General features: G+C 38.6%; 2 protein-coding genes across 4 annotated transcripts in view; both read left to right on the forward strand.

The window, feature by feature from the left end:
• The window catches only part of LOC124790128 (golgin subfamily A member 6-like protein 22), an 88,428-nt gene extending 61,774 nt beyond the window's left edge, over nucleotides 1-26,654 (forward strand). For all 3 annotated transcript variants that reach the window (XM_047257702.1, XM_047257701.1, XM_047257703.1), the window contains 2 exons: nucleotides 6,964-7,110; nucleotides 24,681-26,654. In XM_047257702.1, the coding sequence (XP_047113658.1) occupies nucleotides 6,964-7,110; nucleotides 24,681-24,730 (197 nt within the window). In that variant the 3' untranslated portion in view covers nucleotides 24,731-26,654. The remainder of the gene's footprint in view (nucleotides 1-6,963; nucleotides 7,111-24,680) is intronic.
• On the forward strand, nucleotides 24,964-25,691 carry LOC124788559 (protein FAM200A-like). Its single transcript, XM_047255830.1, has 3 exons — nucleotides 24,964-25,078; nucleotides 25,155-25,352; nucleotides 25,402-25,691. Exons 1-3 carry the CDS (start codon nucleotides 24,964-24,966, stop codon nucleotides 25,689-25,691), a joined length of 603 nt encoding a protein of 200 aa, XP_047111786.1.
• Nucleotides 26,655-27,186: the final 532 nt, after the last annotated feature.

Here is a 27,186-nt window from a genome sequence, read left to right on the forward strand (position 1 = left end):
GAATATCCTCTCATTCCAAGAGAGTGCTGCTCCATTCAGTCACACAATGTCATCCCTAAAAGTAAAGTTAGGGCTGAATGCACTCTTGAAAAGAAGCGTATGAAGAAGGAGTACAGTGTCAGTTGATTGATGAGTGTACTAGGTTCAAAGGTTTGGAGGTTAGTACGTCCAAGCAACATTATGCCTCCCCACTCGGTATCACCTGGACCACCAAAACGATCATGTTTGACAATGTTACTGGGTGCACTACATGTCCTCATCTCCTGCCATATGAGGATGTGTCCTGCATTGCTGAACATGATCATTTTGGTTGTTATGGTGTGGGGAGGCATAGTGTTGCATGTGTTTACTGACCTCTAAATCTTTGAACACTGCACACTCATCAGTCAACATTGTTGTGACACTGTACTTCTTCCTCATGTGCATTTTTACAGGGGCAAATTCAGCCCTAACTTCATTTTTATGGATGACAACGTGTGACCACATCGAAAAGCACTGTCTTGGAGATAGAGGACATTCAGCAAATGGACTGGCCTAGCCTGCCTGTTCACCTGACTTAAGCCCCATTGAGCATGTGTCAGATGCATTGGGCAGGCATACTGCAGCACATCCAGTTGCACCAATGACCATGCAATAGTTGTCAACAGCACTAGTGGAGGAATGTAACGCCCTACCACAATAACTGCTTACCTACCCTGTGGCCAACATTGGTGCACATGGCAGGGCATGCATTGCCATGTATGGTTATCACACATTCTGTTAAGAATCACATCTCACCTTCATGAATCACAGTGATTCCTTTGTAATTACTGTCTTTGAATAAAAGTGTTATGGCTATTCATCTCATTGGTGAAAGCTAACGTAGAATTTGTGAATACTTCACTTTTAGGAAAAACATGCAGTAGCACATCAAAAAACCAATTTCAGTGAATCTGTACTTCTTGTGCTGATTTTAAAAAATAATTATAATAAAGTTATAATTTAATGGTCATCAGCACAGAATAGCATACACGATAAGCTTGAAGTCAAGGTCCTGAGAATGGTTTGAAACTGAACACGAATTGGTGAATACAATAAATGGAAGGAATTACAACTGAATGAAGCATGCTGAAGCTGGAATGAGGTACAAGTGACCTCTCTGAAATGAATGAGTCTGACTGAATGAGACCACAACAGGAACAAAGAATGATAGAACTTCAAGGAGGAAGAAGACTGAGATGGGAAGAGGACTGAGCTGAAAAGAATGGTTAATGACTGTTCCTTAGAAGCCCTTCCATGGCCCATTTGTTCAACTTATTGAAACATTCCTTTGGAGTCACTCCTTCATGAATGACTACTTCAGCTACCCACAAGATTTGGCATTTGACCCACTCCTGTTTCTAGGCTACATAAACAATGTGTCTGTGACATTAGAGGATGCTTCAAAATTTGTCATGTTTGTAGATGAACAATTATTTTGATAAACACACCTCTAACTGACACAGCTAGAAGCTTACAAATGGTTCACAGGTAACATCTTAACCTTTAGTCTTATAAAAACTCATATTATGCCATTCAAAACATGTAAAAATGACTCAAAGGCACCAGAAGCAGATATCAATTCTCACAAACTGAAGGAGGCTCTATGTGCGAAGTCTTGGGCAACCAGGTGGTATTTACTCTGTCCCCTGTTTCTCCTATCTAATGTGGATCTCATACAAACTGACAGTATTCCAGAATGAGCAGTACAAGTGTTTTGTAAAGAGTCTCTCTGTGGAGAAACTGTAATTCCTAGGTATCTACCAACCAACTGAAATGTAATGCTTGCTTTACCTGTAACTGAGTTTGTGTGATTGTTCAGTTTCATAAACTGTACATTGTTACTTCCAGTCATTTGAATAAAGTTTTTTCATCTGTTCCATTACCCTCAGTTGTCTTGCTTTTGACACAGTGCCTTATTGCTGAACATTAACGGAAGTCCAAGCATGTTGAATAGGTTCCCAGGTGAGTTAGTGCCCCAAACTCTTCTTAAGTAAAAAAACCTAGTATGCTGTCTTGGACAGTGAGTGTTCTTCACAGACAAGGATATCATCCAGAGTGCCCCAGTTAAGAGTGATAGTACAGCTTTTGTTCTCTGTGTACATAAATGATCTGATGGATGGGGTGAGTAGCAATTTATGACTGTTTGCTAATGGCAGTGTAGTGTACAGGAAATTTTCATCATTGAGTAACTGGACAAGGCTGCAGCATGACTTGGACAGATTGGTTTGATGAATGGCATCTTGCTCTAAATATAAGTTAATGCAGATGCGTAAAGAAAAACACTCCTGTGATGTTCAAGTATAGTACATGGCGTGTGTCGCTTGACTCAGTCACAATGATTAAGTATTTAGGTGTAATGTTGTAAAGCAATATTAAATGGTTTGAACAGGTAAGGTCGGTAGTAGGGAAGGTGAATGGCAGACCTTGATTTATTGGGAAAATTTTAGGTAAGTGTTGCTAATATTTAAAGGAGGTCATTGTTTGGGATCCCCATCAAGTCAGATTAAGAACCACTTTGAAGCAATTCAGAGTCATATCAGTTGATTTTTTTTTTTACTGGTAGGCTCAATCGGAAAATGAGTGTTACAGAGATGCTTCAAGTGGAAGTCCCTGGAGGGAAGATGACATTAATTTTGTGAAACACTGTTGAGAAAATGTAGAGTGTAGGCATTAATTTTGTGAAACACTGTTGAGAAAATGTAGAGTGTAGGCATTTACAGCTGATTGCAGATTGATTCTACTGCTGTGGACATACATTTTGTGTAATGTCCACAAAGACAAAATAAGAGAAATTAGGGCTCCTATGGAGGCACATATACAGTTGTTTTTCCCTGAATCCATTTGCAAGTGAAACAGGAAAGGGAATGACTAGTACTGGTACAAGGTACCCTCCACCATGCACCACATGTTGGCTTGTGGAGTATGTATGTTAGATGTCAATGTAGAAAATGTGGAAAAGTAAGATCTTTACAGCAGCAAGTTTCCTAGGTGAACTATCATTTAAAAATGCCAATATCTACACAAATTACTGATTAACCATGTTTAAGTTGTTTAAAATGCCACCATTCATAAAATATGCCTAGATCACTTTTTTATAAAAGAAATTTACATAAGAAGTTATTCGAATGTCCTGGGAATCTCATAATAAACAACTCAATTGCACAAGCAGTGTTATTAACATGGTTTCATAAACATTCAATGATATTCAAAGACCTTTTAAACATTTAAGAAGGCAAAAATAGTATGTATTAATACAGTATTTTGGAGTGAAGCAAAGGAATAAATCCCAAAATTTTCACTTTAAGCTTAATAATGTTCACTTATGCTGTCCAACACTCTGAAGCCAGAAATTAACATCCAACATTAGGGCCTACTGCTGAAGAAAATGTTGTCATGCTATGAAAATGCACAGCCACACAGCACCAGCTGCATCATTAAAATATATTACTATAGAGCTTTGTGGTGCTGCATCGGCCTACCTTGATCTCACTCCTTCCAACTGTCATCTTTATATAGATGGCTATCAAATTCAGTGATTTCCTGTGGACAACAAAGCATGAGAAGTGGGGCAGAAATGGATTCATGATCAACAAAATCACCTTATTCTTGACAGGAATACACAATATTCTGGACCAAGGCCACTGAGATTTTCTGCTGCCTCCTAAATCAACTAAGTTTTTGTATGTCCACCCTTTTGGCTGGAAGTCTCGGGGACCACAGCTATTCACTATTGTAAGAAAATGAAACAATTACAATCTGGCAACACTGTAATGACATGTATGGTAACTACTTCTGTCAGCACATACTAGTCATCCTGTACAGTTGGCGCAGTGGACAGAGTTTTGCGTTAGCATGTAGGTCAAGGGTTCGAACCTGGGTTGGGGCACTTTTTTTTTTATTTGCTAACTTCATTCTGACATTTCATACTGTAATATACACTGTTTCTTAAGTCACATGTATCCTAAATTTACAACATTTTGTAATCCTGAACGTAACAAATATGTGATTAGACAGATAAGGAATAGACAGTTGAAACAAATGACCCAACATAGGACAGAATAATTACAAAAACAATATCAATTTTGAGAAGCTAAACGTGATACACAGTACAACAACACAACATCTTCTTGTCATTTATACTAGATGTAATTTGAGCGCTCAGCTGTCACACATTAGCAACCAGTGACAATAGTAATGTCCATATTAATGACCTCATGACCTTCACACAGAATACATTGTCCTCAGAGCAACATATACTCAAAGTGACCTCCCTGCACATCCAAACATTGCACAACCTGCTGTATTATACAGCTCTGGACCCTTCACAGCAAAGCTGCATCCACAGTAACAAGAGCACCATAACAACTGCTACCAATTCTTTCACATTCGTCGGAGGAGTAGAGTACATGTGCTCCTTCAGGTGTCCCCACAGGAAGAAATCCAGGGGATTTAGGTCAGGTGAACTTGGTGGCCATACAACTGGACCTCAACATCCGAGCCATTTCTCTATGTTCTCTCCAAATACTGTCACTCATTAATTCCAGAGTGTGGAAGTGTTCCATCTTGTTGGAACCATATCTGCCAAACATGTAGCGGAACATCTTCCAGTGCATCAGACAGTTTGAGAGGAATGCATGATACCTTCATGCAGTCAACTGGTCAGGCAACATGTAGGGGCCCAAACACCTGTCGTCCAATATTCAGTCCAGATGCTAATACAAAAGCAAACTTGATATCCACGGTCGCGGGTGACATGCAGGTTAACCTCACACCAATGGTGGGCGTTATGCATATTGAAGACACCCTCACGAGTGAATGCTGCTTCATCTGACCATATTACAGTGTTCACGAATTCATCGTTGGCTTCCTGTTGTTGTTGGAACCATTCACAGAATTGCATCCACTGATGATGATCTGCAGGATGCAGGTGTTGCATGAAAGCGTAATGATAGATGTGAGCCCATGCTCGTGCAGCACGTTAACGACTGTGTGTTGTGAGACACGCTGCTGCCTCGCTATGCTATGTGTACTTTGCTGAGGTTCTTGGTGTATGACCTCCAGAATAGCTTCCTCACTAGCTGGAGTATGGCGAGTCCATGGATGACCTATGCCATGCGATGGGGGAAGGAGAGAACCTGACTCCCAAAGGCACAGCTCCAGACAATGAAACACATTTTTATCTGGATGGCGTTGACGAGGATATCTTGCAACATATTCGTCAGTGGCAATACCAGCCTGGTTACCAGATTCACCGAGAACCAGAAGCATATCCACATATTCATTATTTGTGTATGCCATATGTCTGCCACACTTGTTTGGAGGCTTACAATGAGAAAATTCAATACGTGTATGCATGTACATCGGAGTCTGTCATGGGTGCATTACTCCACTTGTAACCAGTCGCTGCCTGGTGGACAGTGCACTCAGCATAAACACGCCATCAGTCCTGCATGCTGTTCCACCTAATGCACATTACCCCTCTGACAGATATTGTTCTGCATGGTTCATCCCAACACCACTGAGTGTGAAATGTTCAGTTGCAAATTACACTGTTTACCTAATGGTAAGAGACATGATGTTTCCACAATCCCACTGCTTGATTAACAATAATAATAATAATAATAATAATAATAATAATAATGCATTGAGATACGTACTATACAGAATGCGGTTAACAGACTCAGTGTTGAAAGATGTAATTAGTGGGACCCTGGTGATAACACATACAAATAGTTGGACATTATTTGCAAAGGCATGTTGCTAGTCCTATTGGCAATGCAAGACCCTAACAAAATATAATGGACCTGAACAAGCAAGAATAATAGTTGGTACTAATCTACGGGATCATTGGAGGAGGGTACAAAGAAAACAGGTTTCACATCTAGCAGATGAAGTGGTACGAATAAATTCACACCCATGATGTGGAAAGGGCTTCTTTCAAAGCTGACCAATCTTCCATTTCTATGAGTGTAGTATGTAAGTGCAAATGTTTTCTAGAGGACCTGCTGCAATCACTGTTGACAATTAAGATGCCAGATACCACACCACCTGGACTACATTTACCAGATAAAAAACATATGCCTCAACCCAGGATCGAACCATTGACTTCCTGTATGCTAACCCAAAACTCTATCCACTGCATCAACTGTACAGCACGAATGATATGTGCTGACAAAGGTAGTTACCGTACATGCCATTACATTGTTGCCACATTGCCACTCTTTAATGTCATTTTTCTGCCGGATGTGCTTGCTGTACAAAATTTTGTGAGATACATTTTCTTTATCGCTGGCATGTGAGGAGTCACGCTGTGAAGCCCGAGTACTCGAATTTCACTTCATCCTGTGTATGCTGCATCAGCAGCCAACATAACTGGTTTACGCAGACTAGCTGAGTCAGTTGGCAGTTGATGGTTGTGGTTGGTGTGCTGACATCATGGTTACAAATAGTCTGCGTAAACCAGTTATGTTGGCCACTAACACAGAGTATATATGGTTTGTGGTAACCTCTTCAGCATCAACTAAGGCCAGAATATGACACATGTGAGTGCCAAAATCAGTAGCTACACAATAAATAAGATCATAAGGACAGCTGTAGATGTTTTATTTTTTTCACAACAAATCAACTGAATGGTGGGGTAGATCCTTTCAAAGGGCATGTTTGATCTCTTTCTCTATGCTCACTATCTAATGACCTCATCGTCGATGAGACTTTAAACCCTAATCTTCATTGGATCATGTCATTGAAAAAGTTACAGACTGTGCAACAGGGGAAAGAAATAATATACTTTTTAAACCCTGCTTCCTGTGTAGATAAATTGAAAGAAATAAGTAATTTTTGACTTGCTATCAAACTTTTCGTTGTAAGTTAGAATACAAGAATTTGATAGAAATTAGCAGACATACAAAATGTTACAGTAATTAAGAGTGTTTTATACAACAGTATCACAACACGAGAAAGCAGAACAAGAAAAGAGACAGCAACTGGAAATGATTCTGCACAAGGGAAAATGTAAAAAGGCTTTTGAAGAATGGAAGAAGCAGAAAGCTAATTTCAAGAGACCAGCATCTTGCATTACAACAAACAGAGGTATGTTCCTATCATTGTACAAATTTTGTACTAAAGGAAGGTGATGGTAAAACAATAACCAGTGAAATCATTTATCAAATTAACATTTGTGTCAAACTTGCAGATTACAGCATCAAATCTCTTTTGAGATTTGGCACTCTAGTGTGTTACAATAATAACCTATCATGGGAGAGATTTTTTAAAGTAGTAAAATGATCCATAGCATTTAAACTCCCCTGACTCCACATTATCAGCAGCCAATCTTTGGACAACAACAGGAAATGAGCCAGCAGGCCGTCAGAGGATGATACTATTGGCGACATCAAGCCAGCAATCGGTACATGCACAATCCAGCAGTGTGCACAAGTTGGAGTATGTTATGCATCCACCAACTAGGGAAACAGCCAATAACAAAGCTGTAGTCACCTGCATTGCCAGGATTTAAGACCACACTCTGGCTGCAGCTGGCAGTTTATCCACCTGGTGAGGACTGATGTCCATCTCCAAAGTCATCACTGTTGTCACCGCCCTGTCTGCCACTCACCACTATTGCCATCCACTTTCGACGTTGGCCTTCTGGGGACAGGTCCTGCACAACACAATACTTTTGGATTTCAAGGAGTTTTTATTGGTGACTATTGAACTCAGACCAATTTTCATATCCTGTGCTGGACACGGTCTTTAACTCAGAACCAAGACAGGACATATTACATACCAGGGTAGTGATTTTGCCTTCCCCCCACACCACCAAGTATTGTAAGAGTTTCCTGCTATGAACAGATAAATTTTGTTCTTTGGACATAAGACACTTCAAGAAGAAGTTAACCTTTTGTTGAATTTTCAGAAGATTTTTGTTTTCTTTTTCATTTCATACATCAGATCAGTGTTTGTTCAAAGTCCTTACAAATTTTTTGTTAATAAACATGTTCAGTGACATTGCTTCCTGTTCTCCATTTTTGGGAGACTTTTCATCTTGCACATGCATGAAGAATATAATTTTGAGTAACTGTGTTTCAGACACAAAAAAAACGTTTTCAAAATTCAGTGTCTTCTATAATACTTAATAAGCTCAGAACTAAGAGCTTTGAACTATCATTCACATATGACCATCTCATAGAAAGCGTATCTTTAAGCTAAATTAATATCCTTAAAATATTTAACAATATAACACATGTACAAATACAAAGTTCCCTTCCCATGTGACTTGCAGACGGTCAGCTGTCAGCACTTTACAGAGGGCACACCACAGCATAAGATTCAATAGCTCAGACTCTTTTGTACATAACAATATTCAAAGTGATTCCAAATAGAATTTTCTTTTTTCACAACTGCATTTCATTAAAAATTCTAATTACTGTTTTATCTGCTAATTAACTTATTGTATGTAGAATATCAATGGATGTAAGAATAATGTTGATAGTTATGTGAAAAATTGTGAGGTATTCTTTCTAGCATAAAATCAATCAATCATTTATAATTAAAATATTCAGATAACTTATAAACGTGGGTGAATTTATTTATGAAAGCTTGTTGCTTCTAAGTTTCTTGGATTATATTTGCTAAAACAGTATTTTAAAGCATTAACTGTTTTTCAGGACAAAGAACTCCATACTGTATTTTACACATGAATGTAATTAGTAAAATTTTCTAGGCAAAAATTTAGTTTGCAATGTTACAATCTGTTTTTATGCAATGTTAAAGTGACTAAGTGGTCAGAACCAGCCAACTTTGGAAATGAATTGAAATGAAATGGATCTATAATGAACTACTATCTAAAAGAAGCTGCATAAATATACAGTCAGATTTTCATAAGATTTCAAAGAGGTGCAAAGATTAGCAACCTGCTTTAAATGTTCAGAAATGTAAAATTGCGTGCTTCACAAAGAATTTTTTATATATATCATGCCCTGGGCATTTATTATATGCTCTTTCCAGAGATTCATAGAAAGCTTCTTTCTTCTCATCCTTGGATTCTCCAATTGATGCACGGGCATTAATTATGGAGACCTAAGTGCCCAGGTGGAAAGAGAACAGATCTATAGACCGACAATCGGTATCTGTAGTAAATACACTGTAAGAAATGACAATGGGGCAACATCTAGAAGCATGGTGGAAGGCTCCATGCTGTTCCCTCACAAGGAAATACGTAAAGGAACATGGATAGCACCAGATGGAAATGCAATAAATCAAATCAACCATGTACTAATTGATGCAAGGCACAAATCATTTTAACTGGATGTAAGGAGTTTAAGAAGTCCAAATACAGACATGGATCACTTCCTAATTTTGGCGTGGGTGAGGGCAAGAATATCTAATGTAGTAAAAGGAAAATGGTGCAGGACACAGAAATATAATGTCACAATTCTTGAAGCAGCGGAAGCAAGGGAATGATACCAGGAGAGAATAATAAAGTCCCTTGAAAACGCTGGCAAATGTAACATTATCAATGGAAAAAGATAAAAAAAACAGTGCAGCCAGCAGCATGCGAGATACTTGGGAACAGTAACAAACAAAAAAAATGAAGCATGCAGAATGACATTACAAACAACATTGTACCAGGAAGATAATAAAAGAATATAAATAGAAATGGAGACTTGAGAAAAGGACCCATCAAAGGAAAAAGAGAGATTGGATGAAGGCAAATATTGGCGAAATGGAGATTGTGAAAAGTGCAAACAAGACAAGGAAATTTTGTAGAGAAGTGAACAAGGCACAGAAAACTTTCAGGGGCAGAACAAGTTTGATAAAAGTTGAGAATGGTGAAATTATAAGTGAAGAGGAGGAGATAAGTGCAAGGTGGCATTGGTACTTTGATAAACTCCTTAATCCTCCTTAATCCAAGACCAGTTTACCAAGGAACCTAACAGAAATATATGAGGAAGAGGATCCAGATATTAGTGTGAAACCATTTAATTTAGAAGAGGGGAGAACTGCAATGAAGAAATTAAAGAACAGCATTCCAGCAAAACTTTTCCAGCAAGGAGGCTCTGAATTGGAAATGAAAATCATGAAACTGGCTAATCTAATATGGGAAGAAGAGGAAATGGCTCAAACATGGGAAGAGGGAATTATAGGTCGTATATATAAGAAATTAGACCAGGTGGAATGCAGTAACTATAGAGGGATCGCACTGCTTAACCTGGGATACATAATCCTCTCTAACATACTATACAACTGACTCCTTCCAATAACGCAGAGGGAAATGTGGTCGTACCAATGTTTATTTATACCCAGTAATTCAACTAGCAACTAGATATTTACCATAAAACAAATTCTGGAAAAAACAAAGGAACTTTGGATCAGAACACATCATCTGTTTATTGATTTTAAGGCAGCGTACGATTATGTAGATAGAGGGCAACTATATCAAGCTCAAGGTGAATTGAGTATTCCAAAAACAAAACAACAAGGATAATAAGAATGATGATGAAAGGAATGCAAGATAGCATAAAAACTGGAGGAATGTTGTCCAGTACTTTGGAGAAGGTGATAAGAGAAGCAAATATCTTGAATGAGGGAATGATGTTTCATAAATCTGGACAGATACTGGCCTATATGGACGACATCGGCAAAGTAGCAAGAACTCTGATGGCAATGGAAGAGAGATTCACCATACTTGAACATGTCGGCAGGAATGTAAGACTAAATATCAATGAGCAGAAAACAAAATACCTAGCTGCTGGGAAAGTGCACAGGGAGAACATGCAAGCTGAAATAGAGATGAGTAGTTGTACCTTTGAAAGATTTGACTATTTCAAGTACTTGGGTTTGAGTGTAACCAGCCTAAATGATACTTCATATGAAATAAAGCAGAGACTAATTCCAGTCAATAAAGTTTATTTCACCTTAACAAAGCTTCTATCTTCTAGGCTCCTGACTAGAACCACTAAACTAACCATCTATAAACCACTGGTCAGGCCAGTGCGTAAATATGCCTCTGAAACCTGGGTCTGACAGCAAAGGATGCTGAATCACTGGATGCATTTGAGAGAAGGATACTCAGGAGAATCATCAGCACAATTTGTGAAAGGGAAAATGAAAGAGGAGATACAATAATCAGTGGTATGCCATATACAAAGCTCAGACTGTTAGAAGAATTGTGAAGTCATCCAGGCTGAAGTGGGCTGGACATGTTGCATGAATGAATGCTACAGAAATACCAAAAAAGGTTTTATAAGGAAATCCAGGTGAACAGAGAGGATGTGGTTGAACGAAAACTAGATGGGAGGATAGAGCCATAGAAGGCCTTCAGAAGATGGACTACAGGAACTGGAAAATGCTAGCACAGGACCAGGATAAATGGAAGTAGATAACTGAAGAGGCAAGGGCTCATTTTGAGTTTTAGAGCCACAGAAGAAGAAGGTGCTTCACAAAATGAATCCTACAACATCAATGAATCACAGTTAGAGTCCGGTAACTCATGCAAGTAGCTGGGTGTAACACCTGGGGATATAAATTGGGATGAGCGCATAGGCTCAATCGTGTGCAAAGAAGGTGGGCAAATCAGATGGTACACTTGGTTAATTGACAGAATGCAAGGGAAATGTGATCAGTCTGCAAAGGAGGCTGCTTACAAATCACTCACATGCCCAATCCTAGAATACTGCTCTATAATGTCGGGCCCATACCACTATTGTTTTTTACAGTGGTTCATGGTCATTGAAGTTAATTTTGTGACGCAAGCATTTGCCTAAGTCTAAGAGGAGATATTGAATGTATACAAAGAAAGGTGGCACAAATGGTCACAGTTTTTTTTATCCAAGGGACAGTGTCACAGAGATGCTGAAGAAACTGAACTGTAAGACTCTTTGAGATGGATGTAAACCATCTCGAGACAGCCTAGTTACAAAGTTTCAAGAACTGTCTTTAAATGATGACTCTAGGAATATATTACAACCCCCTACACATTGCTCCCATAGTAACTGTGAAGACAAGATTAGATTAATTACAGCACAGACAGAGGTATTTAAACAGTTATTCTTCCCAGACACTACACATCAATGGAACTGGAAAAAATCCTAATAACTGGTACAGTAGGACATACCCTCTACCACGCACTTCACAGTGGTTTTCAGAGTAGAAACTATCTTATTTCTAATAAGCCTAAGCAGAAAAAATTACTTCTTTCTATATGTTTATCCTGGCTGTGGATCCAGTTGTAAAAAAGTAAATGTATGGACTGTCAGATTCTTTTATTTTTTATATATTTATATTCATCCATGGACAATATAAATTGTGTACATGTTATCAGTGTGTGTGTGTGTGTGTGTGTGTGTGTGTGTGTGTGTGTGTGTGTGTGTGTGTGTGTGTGTGCGTGTGTGTGTGTGCGCGCGCGCGCGCGCCTTAAATACACTTTAGCAAAATTTGTACACACAGCTAAATACATAAAAATATATACCTACAATATTTACATAATTATGTAACATGTTAGTTTATGCCACTATTCTTTTGTGTGGTGGATCTCTATCACAACAGGTAATTTTTCCAAGATGAACATTTACCTAGACAGGTAACATGTTATTTATGGTCATTCTCAAAAGTAATATAACTGTTATTCCATAGCTAGGCGTTTTTTTTAAATATGCATATTTTTAAATAGTTTAAAAATTCATAATTACATACATAAAATATTTCTTAAATAATGATAAATATCACACAGTTTATGTTACTACTGTTTTTTACAATGGGTCTTGAGTAATGTTAAATATTTATATAGTTAATTTCACTATTGTTTTTACAGTAGATCATGGCCATTAAAGTTAATTTTGTGACTCAAGCATTTGTCTAAATAATTTGCATGTCAGTTCAAGTAATTTTCAACAATTTAACTCTGATTTCATAAATAGGTTTTTTCAGTTTTGCTAAAGACAAGGTGTTCATTTTTTTGTGTGTGGAAACCTTATACAAATTTATTTTATTATGCAGAAGACTATTTTGTGTGTTAACTATATTTTTTCTGCTGAGATGAAGCTGTTAGTTATATCTGGTCCCATATTGTATTGAATTTTTTGTTGGATACTGGTTAATGTTTGTAGATTATTTTCACATAGAACGTTAAGACATCTCAGACTTTTAAACACACGAGTGCAGTGATCTCCCTGCTAGTTTTTGTTGTGATTTGTATCACCCTTTTTTTGCAACTTGAAAATTGATTAGATGTTCTGACCACTATATCACAACTAATTATCAAATGAAAATATAAAAAGTGTATTGTTCTTGGATGTGAGCTGATACATACAAAAATCATTACCCAGAACTGTTGGAAATTGATTTTCCAGTATTTTTATTTCAGATTTTATTAAGTACAATGTGTACATGATATTAATTAGTTGACTAAATTTATTATCATTTGGATATTGAGATAGTGACAGTGTTCTTTCTTTACCCTCAATGATGTTATGTAATATGCTTGGCCCACTTAAGCTGTGCATCATTAGACATTCCTAGAAATTTTGTGATTGATATACATTCTATTAGTTTCTGCTACTTTGAAAAGGATGGAAGTAATAATATGGGTCTATAATTTTCTGAAAGATAAATTTTCAAATCTCAGCTGCATATGAACATTGCATGGAATGTAATGGCAATAAGTGAAAATTTGTGCAGGACTGGGACTAAAACCTAGATGCTCTGCTTCTCTAGAGTGGTTGCCTTTATCATCTTGGCCAAAGCACACCTCCCATCCAGACTAAATTCCCATATGCTGCATACTACAGATGTAGTGTCCTCCATCCATTATTCCCTGTTTGCTTGCAGCTATTCAGCTGAGTCCCACAAGGGTTCAGATGAGTGATTGCTTCACACAGAAGATATTTCACTCTTAAGGCACATATACACTCCTGGAAATTGAAATAAGAACACCGTGAATTCATTGTCCCAGGAAGGGGAAACTTTATTGACACATTCCTGGGGTCAGATACATCACATGATCACACTGACAGAACCACAGGCACATAGACACAGGCAACAGAGCATGCACAATGTCGGCACTAGTACAGTGTATATCCACCTTTCGCAGCAATGCAGGCTGCTATTCTCCCATGGAGACGATCGTAGAGATGCTGGATGTAGTCCTGTGGAACGGCTTGCCATGCCATTTCCACCTGGCGCCTCAGTTGGACCAGCGTTCGTGCTGGACGTGCAGACCGCGTGAGACGACGCTTCATCCAGTCCCAAACATGCTCAATGGAGGACAGATCCGGAGATCTTGCTGGCCAGGGTAGTTGACTTACACCTTCTAGAGCACGTTGGGTGGCATGGGATACATGCGGACGTGCATTGTCCTGTTGGAACAGCAAGTTCCCTTGCCGGTCTAGGAATGGTAGAACGATGGGTTCGATGACGGTTTGGATGTACCGTGCACTATTCAGTGTCCCCTCGACGATCACCAGTGGTGTACGGCCAGTGGAGGAGATCGCTCCCCACACCATGATGCCGGGTGTTGGCCCTGTATGCCTCGGTCATATGCAGTCCTGATTGTGGCGCTCACCTGCACGGCGCCAAACATGCATACGACCATCATTGGCACCAAGGCAGAAGCGACTCTCATCGCTGAAGACGACACGTCTCCATTCGTCCCTCCATTCACGCCTGTCGCGACACCACTGGAGGCGGGCTGCACGATGTTGGGGCGTGAGCGGAAGACGGCCTAACGGTGTGCGGGACCGTAGCCCAGCTTCATGGAGACGGTTGCGAATGGTCCTCGCCGATACCCCAGGAGCAACAGTGTCCCTAATTTGCTGGGAAGTGGCGGTGCGGTCCCCTACGGCACTGCGTAGGATCCTACGGTCTTGGCGTGCATCCGTGCGTCGCTGCGGTCCGGTCCCAGGTCGACGGGCACGTGCACCTTCCGCCGACCACTGGCGACAACATCGATGTACTGTGGAGACCTCACGCCCCACGTGTTGAGCAATTCGGCGGTACGTCCACCCGGCCTCCCGCATGCCCACTATACGCCCTCGCTCAAAGTCCGTCAACTGCACATACGGTTCACGTCCACGCTGTCGCGGCATGCTACCAGTGTTAAAGACTGCGATGGAGCTCCGTATGCCACGGCAAACTGGCTGACACTGACGGCGGCGGTGCACAAATGCTGCGCAGCTAGCGCCATTCGACGGCCAACACCGCAGTTCCTGGTGTGTCCGCTGTGCCGTGCGTGTGATCATTGCTTGTACAGCCCTCTCGCAGTGTCCGGAGCAAGTATGGTGGGTCTGACACACCGGTGTCAATGTGTTCTTTTTTCCATTTCCAGGAGTGTGTGTACATATTTATATGTGTAGTATAATTTTCTGTTTTCTGCATCACCTTCCTTAGGAAGAGGCACAACTTTTGCATGTTTTACTCTGAGAATTGACCTATGATGAAAATGATGATAAAAGGTTAATTTATAATATGCACTAGTGGATCTTTTATACTGTCCATATAATCCATTAACAAGCACATAGGCACCTCACCCAAACTTGCCGAGGTTTTATTTTGTTAGATTATGGACAACATTGCAAAGTTCTTCAATTGTGGTGGGTTGCAATAACATCGAGATAGGTGTGTAGTTCACTGTTCCTATGGGCTGTTTTTCAGAGTTCTGTTATATCTTAGTAACTACATTGCTGAAGTATTCATTTACAAAATTTTGCAAGAATATCTCGGTCATGTGTTGTGCTTAAGTTGTTTGTCTGCAGGTTTTGGTTTACTGTGGTTCATGGTCTGTCTGGTATCATTCCAGGCTGCTTTGATTTTGTGTTCAGCATTGTGTATAATTAACTCATTTTGAGTTTTTTCAACTATTAATGTTTTCTTGTTTATTTTTGGACCAATGTTTGAGTGTAAGTGAAAACAAGACTTCCTAGAAATTACACAATGGATGTTTGTCCAAATTTTCATAGCCAAATGAAGAGACAGAAATGGACAGATGGGGTGTCAAGTTGAGCAGCATAAGGTCTACCTTTACAAAATAATGCTTGCTTGAAAATCATCATCATCATCATTAAGATTTCCTTCCAGCAAGCCGGATAGGAACTTTGTGAATGATATGCCTCCATTGGTTTCTGTCCTCGTATAGCTTTTCCCTCTCCACTACATTCCATGTTACTCCTCTCCTCTTGAGATCTTCCTTAACCTGGTCTGTTTATCTCTTTCTAGGCCACCCAATTGGTCTTCTTCCTGGTACCTCCATCTCCAAATACTGGTCTGGAGTTTGAGTTGGGTGCGTTCGCTTCACATCACCGAACCACTTCATTCTCAAAGCACTCATTCTCTCCTCTGTAGTCAATGTCACGTGCAGATCTGTCCTTACATAATCATTCTTGACTCTGTCTCTCCTAGTTTCTTGTAGTGCTGACCTAAGTAATTTCATTTCACATGCTTGTATTTGACGCTCTTCTCTCTTATTTATGACACAGGCCTCTAGACTATACATCATGATTGGCAGGAGATACATGGTCTGTATGGCTCTTTGAGGGACGTCCTTGTCCCACATTAGATTTCATACTTGGTGGAAGAAACTAGATCCTTTTGTTATTCTGTTTAAGACTTCTAGTTCGGAACTTCCATCACATGATATGATGCTACCCTGATAATTGAAGCTTTTCAACAATTCAACCTTCTCCCCCTCCAGTATGATGTGACAAGGTGTGGGTGTCCTGCTCATCTTCATTGCCACTGTCTTGTTCCTACTCACAGTTAATTTGAGTTTTTCAAATTTTGTGTTCCAGTAATCTAGTCTCCTCTGAACCTCCTTTTCCATCACTCCCTAAATGGTGATGTCATTAACAAAAACAAAAGCATTGAGTTCTTCTTCCTTGATTTCTTTCATGATTGTGTCCATAAGTGAAGTAATGAAGAGTAAAGGAGAGAGCTAACTGCCTTGCTAAACACCTCTCTTTGGCCGGCCGGGATGGCCGAGCAGTTCTATGCGCTACAGTCTGGAACCGTGCGACCGCTACGGTCGCAGGTTCGAATCCTGCCTCGGGCATGGATGTGTGTGATGTCCTTATGTTAGTTAGGTTTAAGTAGTTCTAAGTCCTAGGGGACTGATGACCTCAGATGTTAAGTCCCTTAGTGCTCAGAGCCAACCTCTCTTTGTCTTTAACCATTTTGATTCCTCCACCTCCTACTTGTACACTGCTCTCACAATCATCATACAGCATCTGGACTTCTGGAATTAATGAATCAGGAACATTATGTTTTCTCAAGCATTCCCATATTTTATCCCTTGGTACACACTGTCATATGTTTTTTCCAAATCCACAAATACTGCTATCAAGTCCTTTCCTTTTTCCCAATATTTCTCCATTAACTGACAGAAGGAGAAAATGAGATTTATTTTTCCCCTATTACTTCTGAACCCATGCCGTTGTTTCTCTAATTGGTGTTCTAGAATTTTCTGCAATCTTTTTTCTATGACTTTTTCCATTATCTTAAGGCAGTGTGATTCCTCGGTAGCTGGAGCATTTCTTTCTACTACCTTTCTTGAACAATGGTTTTATAATTTCTTTCTTCCATTCATCTGCCACTTTGTTTTCTTTCCATATCACCCCCAGTACCCAGTGTAACCATTGTATTCGATGGATTCCTGTGGCTTTAATCATGTCAGCTGTTAGCTCATCTACTCCAGCCGCCTTCTCATTTTTCATCTGTTTCAGGGACTTTTCAGTTTCTAACCAAGAGATTGGATCCTGTTCTTCCACTAATTCAGTGGCTTCAGTGTCACTTTCTTGTGCACTTTCCCCATTCAGTAAGATTTCAAAATAATTCTTCATCTCTTCTCTGATACCTGCCATGTCCCTGATAATATCTCCATTCTCTGTTTCAATCGCTTTTGTGTCTTCTCTATCAGATCTTTTACTTTTCAATAACTTATATAGCAGTTTTTGGTTCTATAGTTTCTGGGTGAATATTTTCCAACACTTCTCCTTTTCTTCTTTCACAATTCTCTTTGCTTGGAGTTTCTTTTGTCGATATTCCTTCTCCAGTGTTGTCACCTTGTGTTCATCTTTTGGTAACAGCCGCTGGTTCCGATTTCTTTTTTCAAACTCCATGTTTTTCTTTGCCATATTACGGTTTTTAATTGCATGTTTTACTCTATCGTTTCACCAACTGGTTTCTTTGTCTTTCACTTTACCCTTTGTTGTGCCGCATATCTGCATGGCACTGTTACCTATTGATTTTTTAAATAGATTCCACTCTTCCTCAACACTGCCTCTTGCAGTTTTTAGCAATTTATGTGGTACTAGATTTTGAAAACTTTTCTTATTTTCTTCTTCTTTCAACTTCCACTCCTTAATTTTTGGCATACTTTGTACAACATTCAAACTTTTCATCTTATAATTTAGATCAGCTACTTGTAACCTGTGGTTGCTATCCAAGTGCTCACTTAGTATGACTTTAGTGTCCCTTACTTTTCCTCCAGTTAATTAGTCAATTAATATATAGTCTATAACTGTCTTAGATTTGCCATCCCAGCCATGTCTAGTAACCTTATCGCGATCTTGTTTCTTGAATGCATTCTTCGCTAAAAGATGATTCCTTATACACAGATTTAGAATTTCTTCATCCTCAACATTTCATCTTTCATATTCAAAAAGGCCCATCACCTCCTAATATCCATTTCTATCCGTGCCAATCTGAGCATTCAGATCCCTAATTATCATAATGTCATCTTCTCTTACTCGATCTTCCAGTTCTTCAAGGAATTTCATGTTTAATTTCATGTTTTCTTCCTCACTGCACCCTTGCTGAGGTACGTACACTTGGAGTATACTAAAACTATTTTTTCCCAAGTTCACTCTGGCTGTAATTATCCTTTCACTTACAAAGTTCACATCTGTAACTGGGTCAATGTCTTTGTGAAACACAAACCCCACTCCATTTTTTGCCTCTTTGTTGTGACCCTGCCAGTATAATTTGTACCCACCTCTCAGCAATTTAGAGTTTTTTCCCTTCCACTTGGTCTCACTCAACCCAAGGATATGAATCTTTCTGCTCTGCATCATGTCTACAATATCTTCAGTCTTTCCTCTTAACTTATTTTTGTCTTTTTGCATGAGGCTTAGCAGGCCAACATATGAGAAAAAGTTGTCATTGCTTTCAATCAAGGAATGAGCCTCGGATTAAAAATACCTAATGTAGACAGCACTTCTTGTTCCCCTGGAATGAATGACAGCTCTTCACAGCCTGTAGAAAACCAAGGAATGCAAGAAGATACACTAAAGAAGAACACGAAACTAGAACCCAACAAAAAGACAAAAATAAGATGAGAGTGGTAATATTAAATGTAATAACCCTACTTGAAAATAGTAAGAGTAATTAATTAAAAGGCAATAATTATTTATTAAAGGGAAAACTGAAATATTTCATAAACAGATGGTGAATGTAAATGAATTATCAAAAAGTTCATCTCATCTAGGCCTAACTATTTTGTGCATAAAAAATTACATTGCTGTAGAACTGGTGGAATTCTTTCTTTCGTGTTGAAAAACATAAAATAAGTATCAAATTACAGCATGAATTGAAATTTAGCTGCTTTCTCTTGAAAACTTTTACTGTCAACAATAGTAGGTTAGCGATAAATATTTATATATTTCATACTTTCTGAAAAAAACTTGAAAATAAGAGATAATTGAAAAAAAATGAGTCAACTGTTTTGCAAAATGATTTGTCTAAAAATAAGTAATAAATTAGATTAGAGACATTTTATGCACTTTCTTTGTTTTGTATGATTTTCAGCATCATTCAAAGGTGTGTCAAATGTTTCTCTAATCTGTTTTATTACTTACTATTAGACTAATAATTTCGCAAAATATTTGACTACTTTTTGAAATTTTTTCTTGCTTTATATGTTAGATAGAAGTTTAGGAATTCTGAGTCCAGGTGGTTGTTTCTTTTTGTGTTGTTGGAATGTTTTAGAGTTTCAAAGGATATTCTTATCCCTTAGATCACCCAGTTATTCATTTGTTTTGTCCAGGGAAATTAATAGTTTTGGAAACTTTTCTCAAATCTGAATTTTAATATTGAGATGCACTTTGAGAACTTCTTATTCATGCTGGTTTCTAAGAGCACTTATTTCTGTGTTTCATTGCTTAAATGTGTAGCAAATTACAATCTTCCCATCCCTTGAGAAAATCCTCTTCTGTGTTAGCCTTTTAGTTGTATTCTGTACAGCTATGTTCAGTTTAGAATCTGGCAGGAGCAGCCAAAAGGAGCCATGTTATTTACATTTGAATTGCAACTTTTTTTTATGTCAGTTGGTATATGATCAATGACTGATGCAATATACTTGTTTATCTTTATGGCTGTGTGAATCTTTGGTGGTATTCTATACCTGTCTAGTGCTATTGCTACTGTTTTATTATTCCCCTTTTTGATCTAGATGACGTCATTCCCTTCTTTTCTTTTGCAGTCACATTTATAGATGTAGGTGACTGTGATGTCGAAATTGTTGCTACCAATACTGCTCCGTTTGGAGCTGTTGTTACTGTTGTTGAAACAATATTGACAGTTCATCTGGCCATTGATTGCTTCTTCAGTCTGTTAAAATGTAAGCCATGCACTATATGAAACCTGTAAGCAACAATGCTGATATCTATAATCTGAACATTTCTGAAATGACTGCAAATATCTGAGCAGTTTTTACCAGCCATTGTGATTTCTTTGTTTGCACAGTACCATTGTGGTACATTGAAGCTGCATGGTATGTTGTAGACTAAGATATTTCTGTTTTAGTTGGGTCAGGCATCTTTTTAGTTACCTTCTGGGCATCTAAGATTCATTTTTACACGTCATTTTACTCCTTTTTCAACTAAAAAGATTATTTGTTTAATAATTCTGGCTAGTCCCTTTTCATGGCTGCATGGTAACACTGATATTCTATTTACCTTATTTACAACTTTGGCCCAGTACTGTTTTGAGATTTTTTCCACTGGTTAATTAACACATTTTTATCACTCAGACTTAAATTCTGTAGTATGTGAAACCGAAAAACTTACCACATTTTTTGCCTTATTGCTATATGATTCATTGTTGCAGTTTCTGTTTGATTGCTTGTATTCATTATATACATATTTTGACACCTCCTCTAAAAGCACTCTAATACTTCCATCTGTATGACCTGTTTCCTTCAGTTTTTAACCTAGATTATCAAATTTTGTTTCAAATTAATCAAGGGTACATGAGTAGGCCTTTGGCTCCAAATGCCCATATCAATGATGTTTCATTGAATGATTCACTCACTGACACTTGTTGATGGCCCACTACTGAAAACGGTAGCAGTTCGGGGAAGGATTGCACTTCTGTCATGTTGAATGATTCCCTTCAGTCGTCGTTGGTCCCATTCTTGTAGGATCTTTTTCCAGCTGCAGCGATGTCAGAGATTTCATGTTTTACCAGATGCCTGATATTCACGGTACACTCGTGAAATGGTCATACAGTAAAATCCCCTCTTCATCATTACTTCGGAGATGGTGTGTCCCATCACTCGTGTACTGACTATAACACCATGTTCAAACTCACTTAAATCTTGATAACTTGCCATTGTAGCAGCAGTAACTGATTTAACAACTGAGCCAGACACTTGTCTTACAAAGGCATTGCCGACTGCGGTGCCATATCCTTCCTGTTTACATATCTCTGTATTTGAATACAATGGAAAATCCAGTACGGAATGTAACAATATTAGAAACGGAAAGTTTCCACTCACCATATAGCAGAGATGCTGAGTCAGAGATAGGCACAAGAAAAAGACTGTTACAAATAAAGCTTTCAGCCCATTAGGCCTTCATGAAAAATAGACCCTCCCCCCCCCCCCCCCCCACACACACACACACAAACAAACAAACATACAGGACGGCAGTCTCTGGCAACTGCAGCCACACTGCGAGCAGCAGCACCAGTGCAATAGGGGAGTGGTGACTGGGTGGGAGTAAGGAGGAGGCTGGTGTGGGGATGGGGAGGGATAGTAGGGTAGGGGTGGCAAACAGTGCAGTGCTCTGGGGAGTGTAGAGGGAATAAGTGCTGAGAAGATAGGGCAGTTATGTGCAGTCAGGAGGTTAGATGAGGGCAGAGGAGAGGTGGGGAGGGCACTGGGGAGGGGGGGGGGGGGGCGGGACGGAAAAGAAGAGAAATAAAAAGACTGGGTGCGATGGTGGAATGAGGGCTGTATATTGCTGGAGTGGGAACAGGGAGGCTGGATGGATGAGGACAATGACTAACAAAGGTTGAGGCTAGGAGGGTTACAGGAATGTAGAATATTGCTGTGAAAGTTCCCATATGCACAATTCAGAAAAGCTAGTGTTGGTGAGAAGAATCAATATGGCACAGGCTGTGATGCAGTCATTGAAATGAAGATTGTCATGTTTGGCAGCATCTTCAGCAACCGGGTGGTCCACTTGTTTCTTGGCCACAGTTTATCAGTGGCCCTTCAAGCGGACAGACAGCTTATTGGTCATCATGCCCACATAGAATGTAGCACAGTGGTTGCAGCTTAGCTTGCAGATCACATGACTGGTTTCACAGGTAGCCCTGCCTTTTATGGCATAGGTGATGTTTGTGTCCAGACTGGAGTAGACAGTGGTGGGAGGATGTTTGGGACAGGTCATGCATTTAGGTTTATTACAGGGGTATGAGCCGTGTGTGTGTGTGTGTGTGTGTGTGTGTGTGTGTGTGTGTGTGTGTGTCATCTATTTTTGGCAAAGGCCTTACAGTCTTTTTGTGGTGCCTATCTGCGACTCAGTATATCTGCTATATGGTGAGTGGCAACTTTATCTTTATTGTTGTATTTGAATATGCATGTCTATACCAGTATCTTTGGCACTTCAGTGCATAACACTTCGCACACACACAATCTCTCAATAGATGGCAACATTTGTGCTAGAGGAACACTTTTACTCATTATTTATACATTTATTTTTGCAACATACACATTCCTAAACTACATTTGGTGCTATCTTATCTTTTTGTTGGCTGATTTGTTTAACTTCACTTTTACACTGCAAAGTAATCCCTGCTATTTCCAGGCAATGAGTTAATTTTGCATGTTTTCATCTAGTATCAAGTTAGCACAGTTTTCTTTCTCAGAATCACTTATTTCATGACCTAATATAATTTTATGATACTTTGTAAATATGAAATTTCTTCAACGATTTCTTCATTTCTGTATTCTGTGCGCACATCACCAGATTTAGGCACTGAAACATTAATCATGTAGTCACTGTAATTTCACTAATATTTTTATTTTTTACTGTGTATTTTTTATTTATGTTGACATCAAGGGTTTTTGTTGGACCTAAGAACATCCATAACAAATTTAGTGATTAAGAACCCAGGATGACATAAATATTTGTATGACAACAGGTTGCAACTCACCAGAGCATTGAGCGGCAGTACTTAGGGTTTCTGGTGAAAACTTCTTTTGTTTACATGTTCATTTATGTTTTGGTAACTACCTGTGCGCTACTTTTATTTATTTTGCTTTCTGTTCCATAGTGTGCCTATCTTCCCTTTGCAATATGAACTGTCATAAGTATATTTCCATGATTTTTCTGTAGAGGAACTAGGCTTGCCTGCTTGTGAACTGCTGAAGTCATTGCTGTAGACATATTTTTGTACTTGTCTAATGATTACCACTTTGTAAAAATATTGGTGAAGTATTTCCTTCATTATCACTTCGTCTCTCTTTCCTGATTATCCTACAGATGTTTTTCCACGACTAATCTCACATGCTCTGAGTCATCCAAAGCTAATCAAATTTTTATTTTTTTCCAATTCGAGTACCTGTTTCTCAAAGGGTCCATAAAAACTGATTGTAGCTATTACCACTTATACTTAAAATTTCTTTTTTCCATTGCAAATAAAATGGAAAAGGCATATGCTCAAAAAGCTTCTGCAGTTGTCAGTCTGTCAATAACAGGTATATGCTCAATAGCATATCTGCTGTGGTTCTCCCAGAGTCTGCCACATGTCTACAGATTATCTCACTTGTTTTATATATGGCATACAGTAAGGTATTACGTGCCTATATTTCTCAGATAGATACTTGTGAATTACCTTTGTGGATGAATTAATCCATGTAGTAGCATTGCATAGCTAACCTTTATTCTGTGAATTCTTTAGTTGCAATACTTTGAGATATTCTAAGGGAATCTGTAGTTAGACAATATATTTTTAAACTTTTGTAAGAAATATTTTATGAATTTGGGGAATAATCAACGAATTGCAATTTGGTAGGCTTGAAAAAAGGAAACATGGTTGCAACTCATGCAGTGCATATTGTTTTCTACATGTTAATATCAGTACCACTGCGCTTCCTTCTATCTTAGCAGTATGGATGTTACTTTTCTCTCTCATACAATTTATAATAAACGTGTGACTCATGCAGGACAACATAATTCTCAGTAAAAATTATTTTGTTGCTGAGAACATGAAATTAAATGCAAATAATTGCCTTTGAACAGAATTGTGTTTGTTTACCTTCATATTATTTGATTATCATTTGATATTATAATTAATTTTAATTACTTCTAGTTTTCATATTTTAGAATGTGTTGAGTTCATAGTACCAATATATTTTTCTTTTAAAGTTCGGTCCTTTTTCTTTACAGATAAGTATCAGTACACAGGTTATCAGCATCCACAACCTTGGCAAGACTGAATGAAAGACCTTCCCCATCAGCTTTTGTATGTTTAAATGTAGTAAAGCACCTGTACTTAAAAATTTATGTGTAAATCATAAATTTTCTACAGAGCTAATTACTACTTCAAAAGCAATTCATATAATGGCAGTGAGATCTGGATTCTTTTGCAAATATGAATTGTTGTGCCAAAGGCTGATTGGCGTATACAGAGACGGCGCCTTCATCAGTGCTTGAATCTCGGTCACGATTCATGCAGATGGTCAGAGAAAATAATCCCAATGTTACTTCAGTTCACTGTGTTATACACCGTCAAGACTTGGTGACTAAAACACTTCCAAATGAAGTCATCAACATCTTAAAATTAAGCATCAAAATTGGGAATCATATTAAAAAAAAAAAAGAGTGCTTTAAATACCCATTTTTTTACGGCCATTTGTGAAGATTTGGGAACAGAACATAAAAGACTATTTCATACGGAAGTACGCTGGCTCTCAAAAGAAAATGTGTTAGTTAAATTATTTGAACTTAAAGTGATTCGATTTTTGGAAATTCTAAACAAAACTGAATTGTGTATGGAACTCCGAAAGCCAAGTGTTCGAGTTGTGTTGGCCACAGTGTTAGACTGTGGTGTTGACTTACGTGTCAGATATTTTCGATTCATTGAACTCACTGAATTTGAAATTGCAAGGTGGAGACTCGAACATAATTTATCACTGGGATGCTATCGCTGCGTATACTGATAAACTGCTACTTTGGGAATGTAAAATTATAACCTGCTTTCCCATATTGTTTGGAATCCTGGAAGAAGCACTCTTTACGGAGGTCTTGAAGAAGACGGATACTACGAATAAACTATCAAATCATCTGCAGCATCTGACTAATGAATTCAAGTGCTACTTTCCTAGCTCATGTGATAATAACATTTACAGACTGGCAACAGATATTGTTCACATTGCATACACTTGTGTCCAAAATTAAAGGAACAAACGGAAATTTTGCAAGGTTGCATTCATTTTGTCTCAAAACAGTATAAAAAGGTGATTAGTAAAGTAGAAACAGTGTAAAGAATACAGAATATAAACAACTGCAATATGCACAATAGTAGACAAAAATGTTAATTTTTTCAACTTAATGGATTTGCACGCACATTTGCACAACTGGTTAATGTGCTCAGTATGGGATGTGACCACCTCTGTCAGCAATGCGGGCCTGAAAAAGGCGGGGCATGCTGTGAACGATGCCATCTCATGTTGAGGCAATGAAGTCCAACTTCGGTCCATTGTTGACGACTCCACACTAAACGTTCCCTTCTGTGAAGGTACATATATAGCAGGTCTCCATGTCCTGCTTTCGTTCTTCACGTGGCCCTCCATCTTTCTGCTTCATCTGTGATTGAGTACACAGCGATTGTGGTTGTGAGACTACCCGGCAAACATCACTGTTTTGATAAGAGCCTGGTATCATCGTTGGCGTGGTTGCCATTGACTGCAATGCCATCTTCAGTACAGAACACAATTGTACAGACATCTGTTCAGAGTTTGCATGATTATATCATGAATTATGTACAGGACGGGGAAATAGCGATTTGTTGTTTTAATTTTGGGCACTAGTGTTTAGATATGCTGTCAGAAACACTGCTAGGACAAGCTTTGGAAATTAAAAACGATTCTGTGGCTAAATATGAATTTGAGCAGATGGGTAAGCCATTATTTTGGGTAAAATATCTGAAAGATTACCCCAGCATAGCAAAGCAAGCACTGCATTTGTACTTACCATTTATAAGCACTTATTTGTGCCAAAGGCGTTTTCAGTAGCTGTAGCTATGAAAACAAATTGCAAAATCGAGCCCAATATTACCAGTAATTTACGTTGAGCACTTGTTTCTATTCAATCCAGAATTGAAAGTCCTTGCAGAAATTATATCGATTTATTATTTTTTTATTATTACCAAATGTGTTTGCAAATCATATATGTCTGCAATAAAAAAATTTACATTGTAAAGTTTATGATTTTTTCATTACCCTTAGCTTGATACAAATAAGCGCCATTTTTGAAACTATCTATGTAATGAGTAGAGCTCGAGTTTCCATGCAAATGCTTGTATTGACCATTTTAGGGAGTAAATGCATGTGTTGAAGAAATTTTTTAATTAATGTCTTGTATTTAGAGCCGGCCGTGGTGGCCATGCGGTTCTGGCGCTGCAGTCCGAAACCACGGGACTGCTACGGTCGTAGGTTCGAATCCTGCCTCGGGCATGGGTGTGTGTGATGCCCTTAGGTTAGTTAGGTTTAAGTAGTTCTAAGTTCTAGGGGACTTATGACCTAAGATGTTGAGTCCCATAGTGCTCAGAGCCATTTGAACCATTTTTTCTTGTATTTAGAAAATTATAAGAGATACAAATAGTCTCCCTGGCTTCAATGGAGATGTTGCAATGACTTGCATAGGCATAATATGTATTCTCTTGCCTCATGTG

Source organism: Schistocerca piceifrons, chromosome 3 (assembly GCF_021461385.2).
Source record: "Schistocerca piceifrons isolate TAMUIC-IGC-003096 chromosome 3, iqSchPice1.1, whole genome shotgun sequence".
Lineage (NCBI taxonomy): Eukaryota > Metazoa > Arthropoda > Insecta > Orthoptera > Acrididae > Schistocerca > Schistocerca piceifrons.

Coding starts and splice junctions, on each gene's coding strand:
- LOC124788559 (XM_047255830.1), top strand. CDS start 24,964: ATGCAGATGGTCAGAGAAAATAATCCCAATGTTACTTCAGTTCACTGT. Junction 25,079..25,154: donor CATCAACATCTTAAAATTAA/GCATCAAAATTG, acceptor CCATTTGTGAAG/ATTTGGGAACAGAACATAAA. Junction 25,353..25,401: donor AGACTGTGGTGTTGACTTAC/GTGTCAGATATT, acceptor TGAAATTGCAAG/GTGGAGACTCGAACATAATT.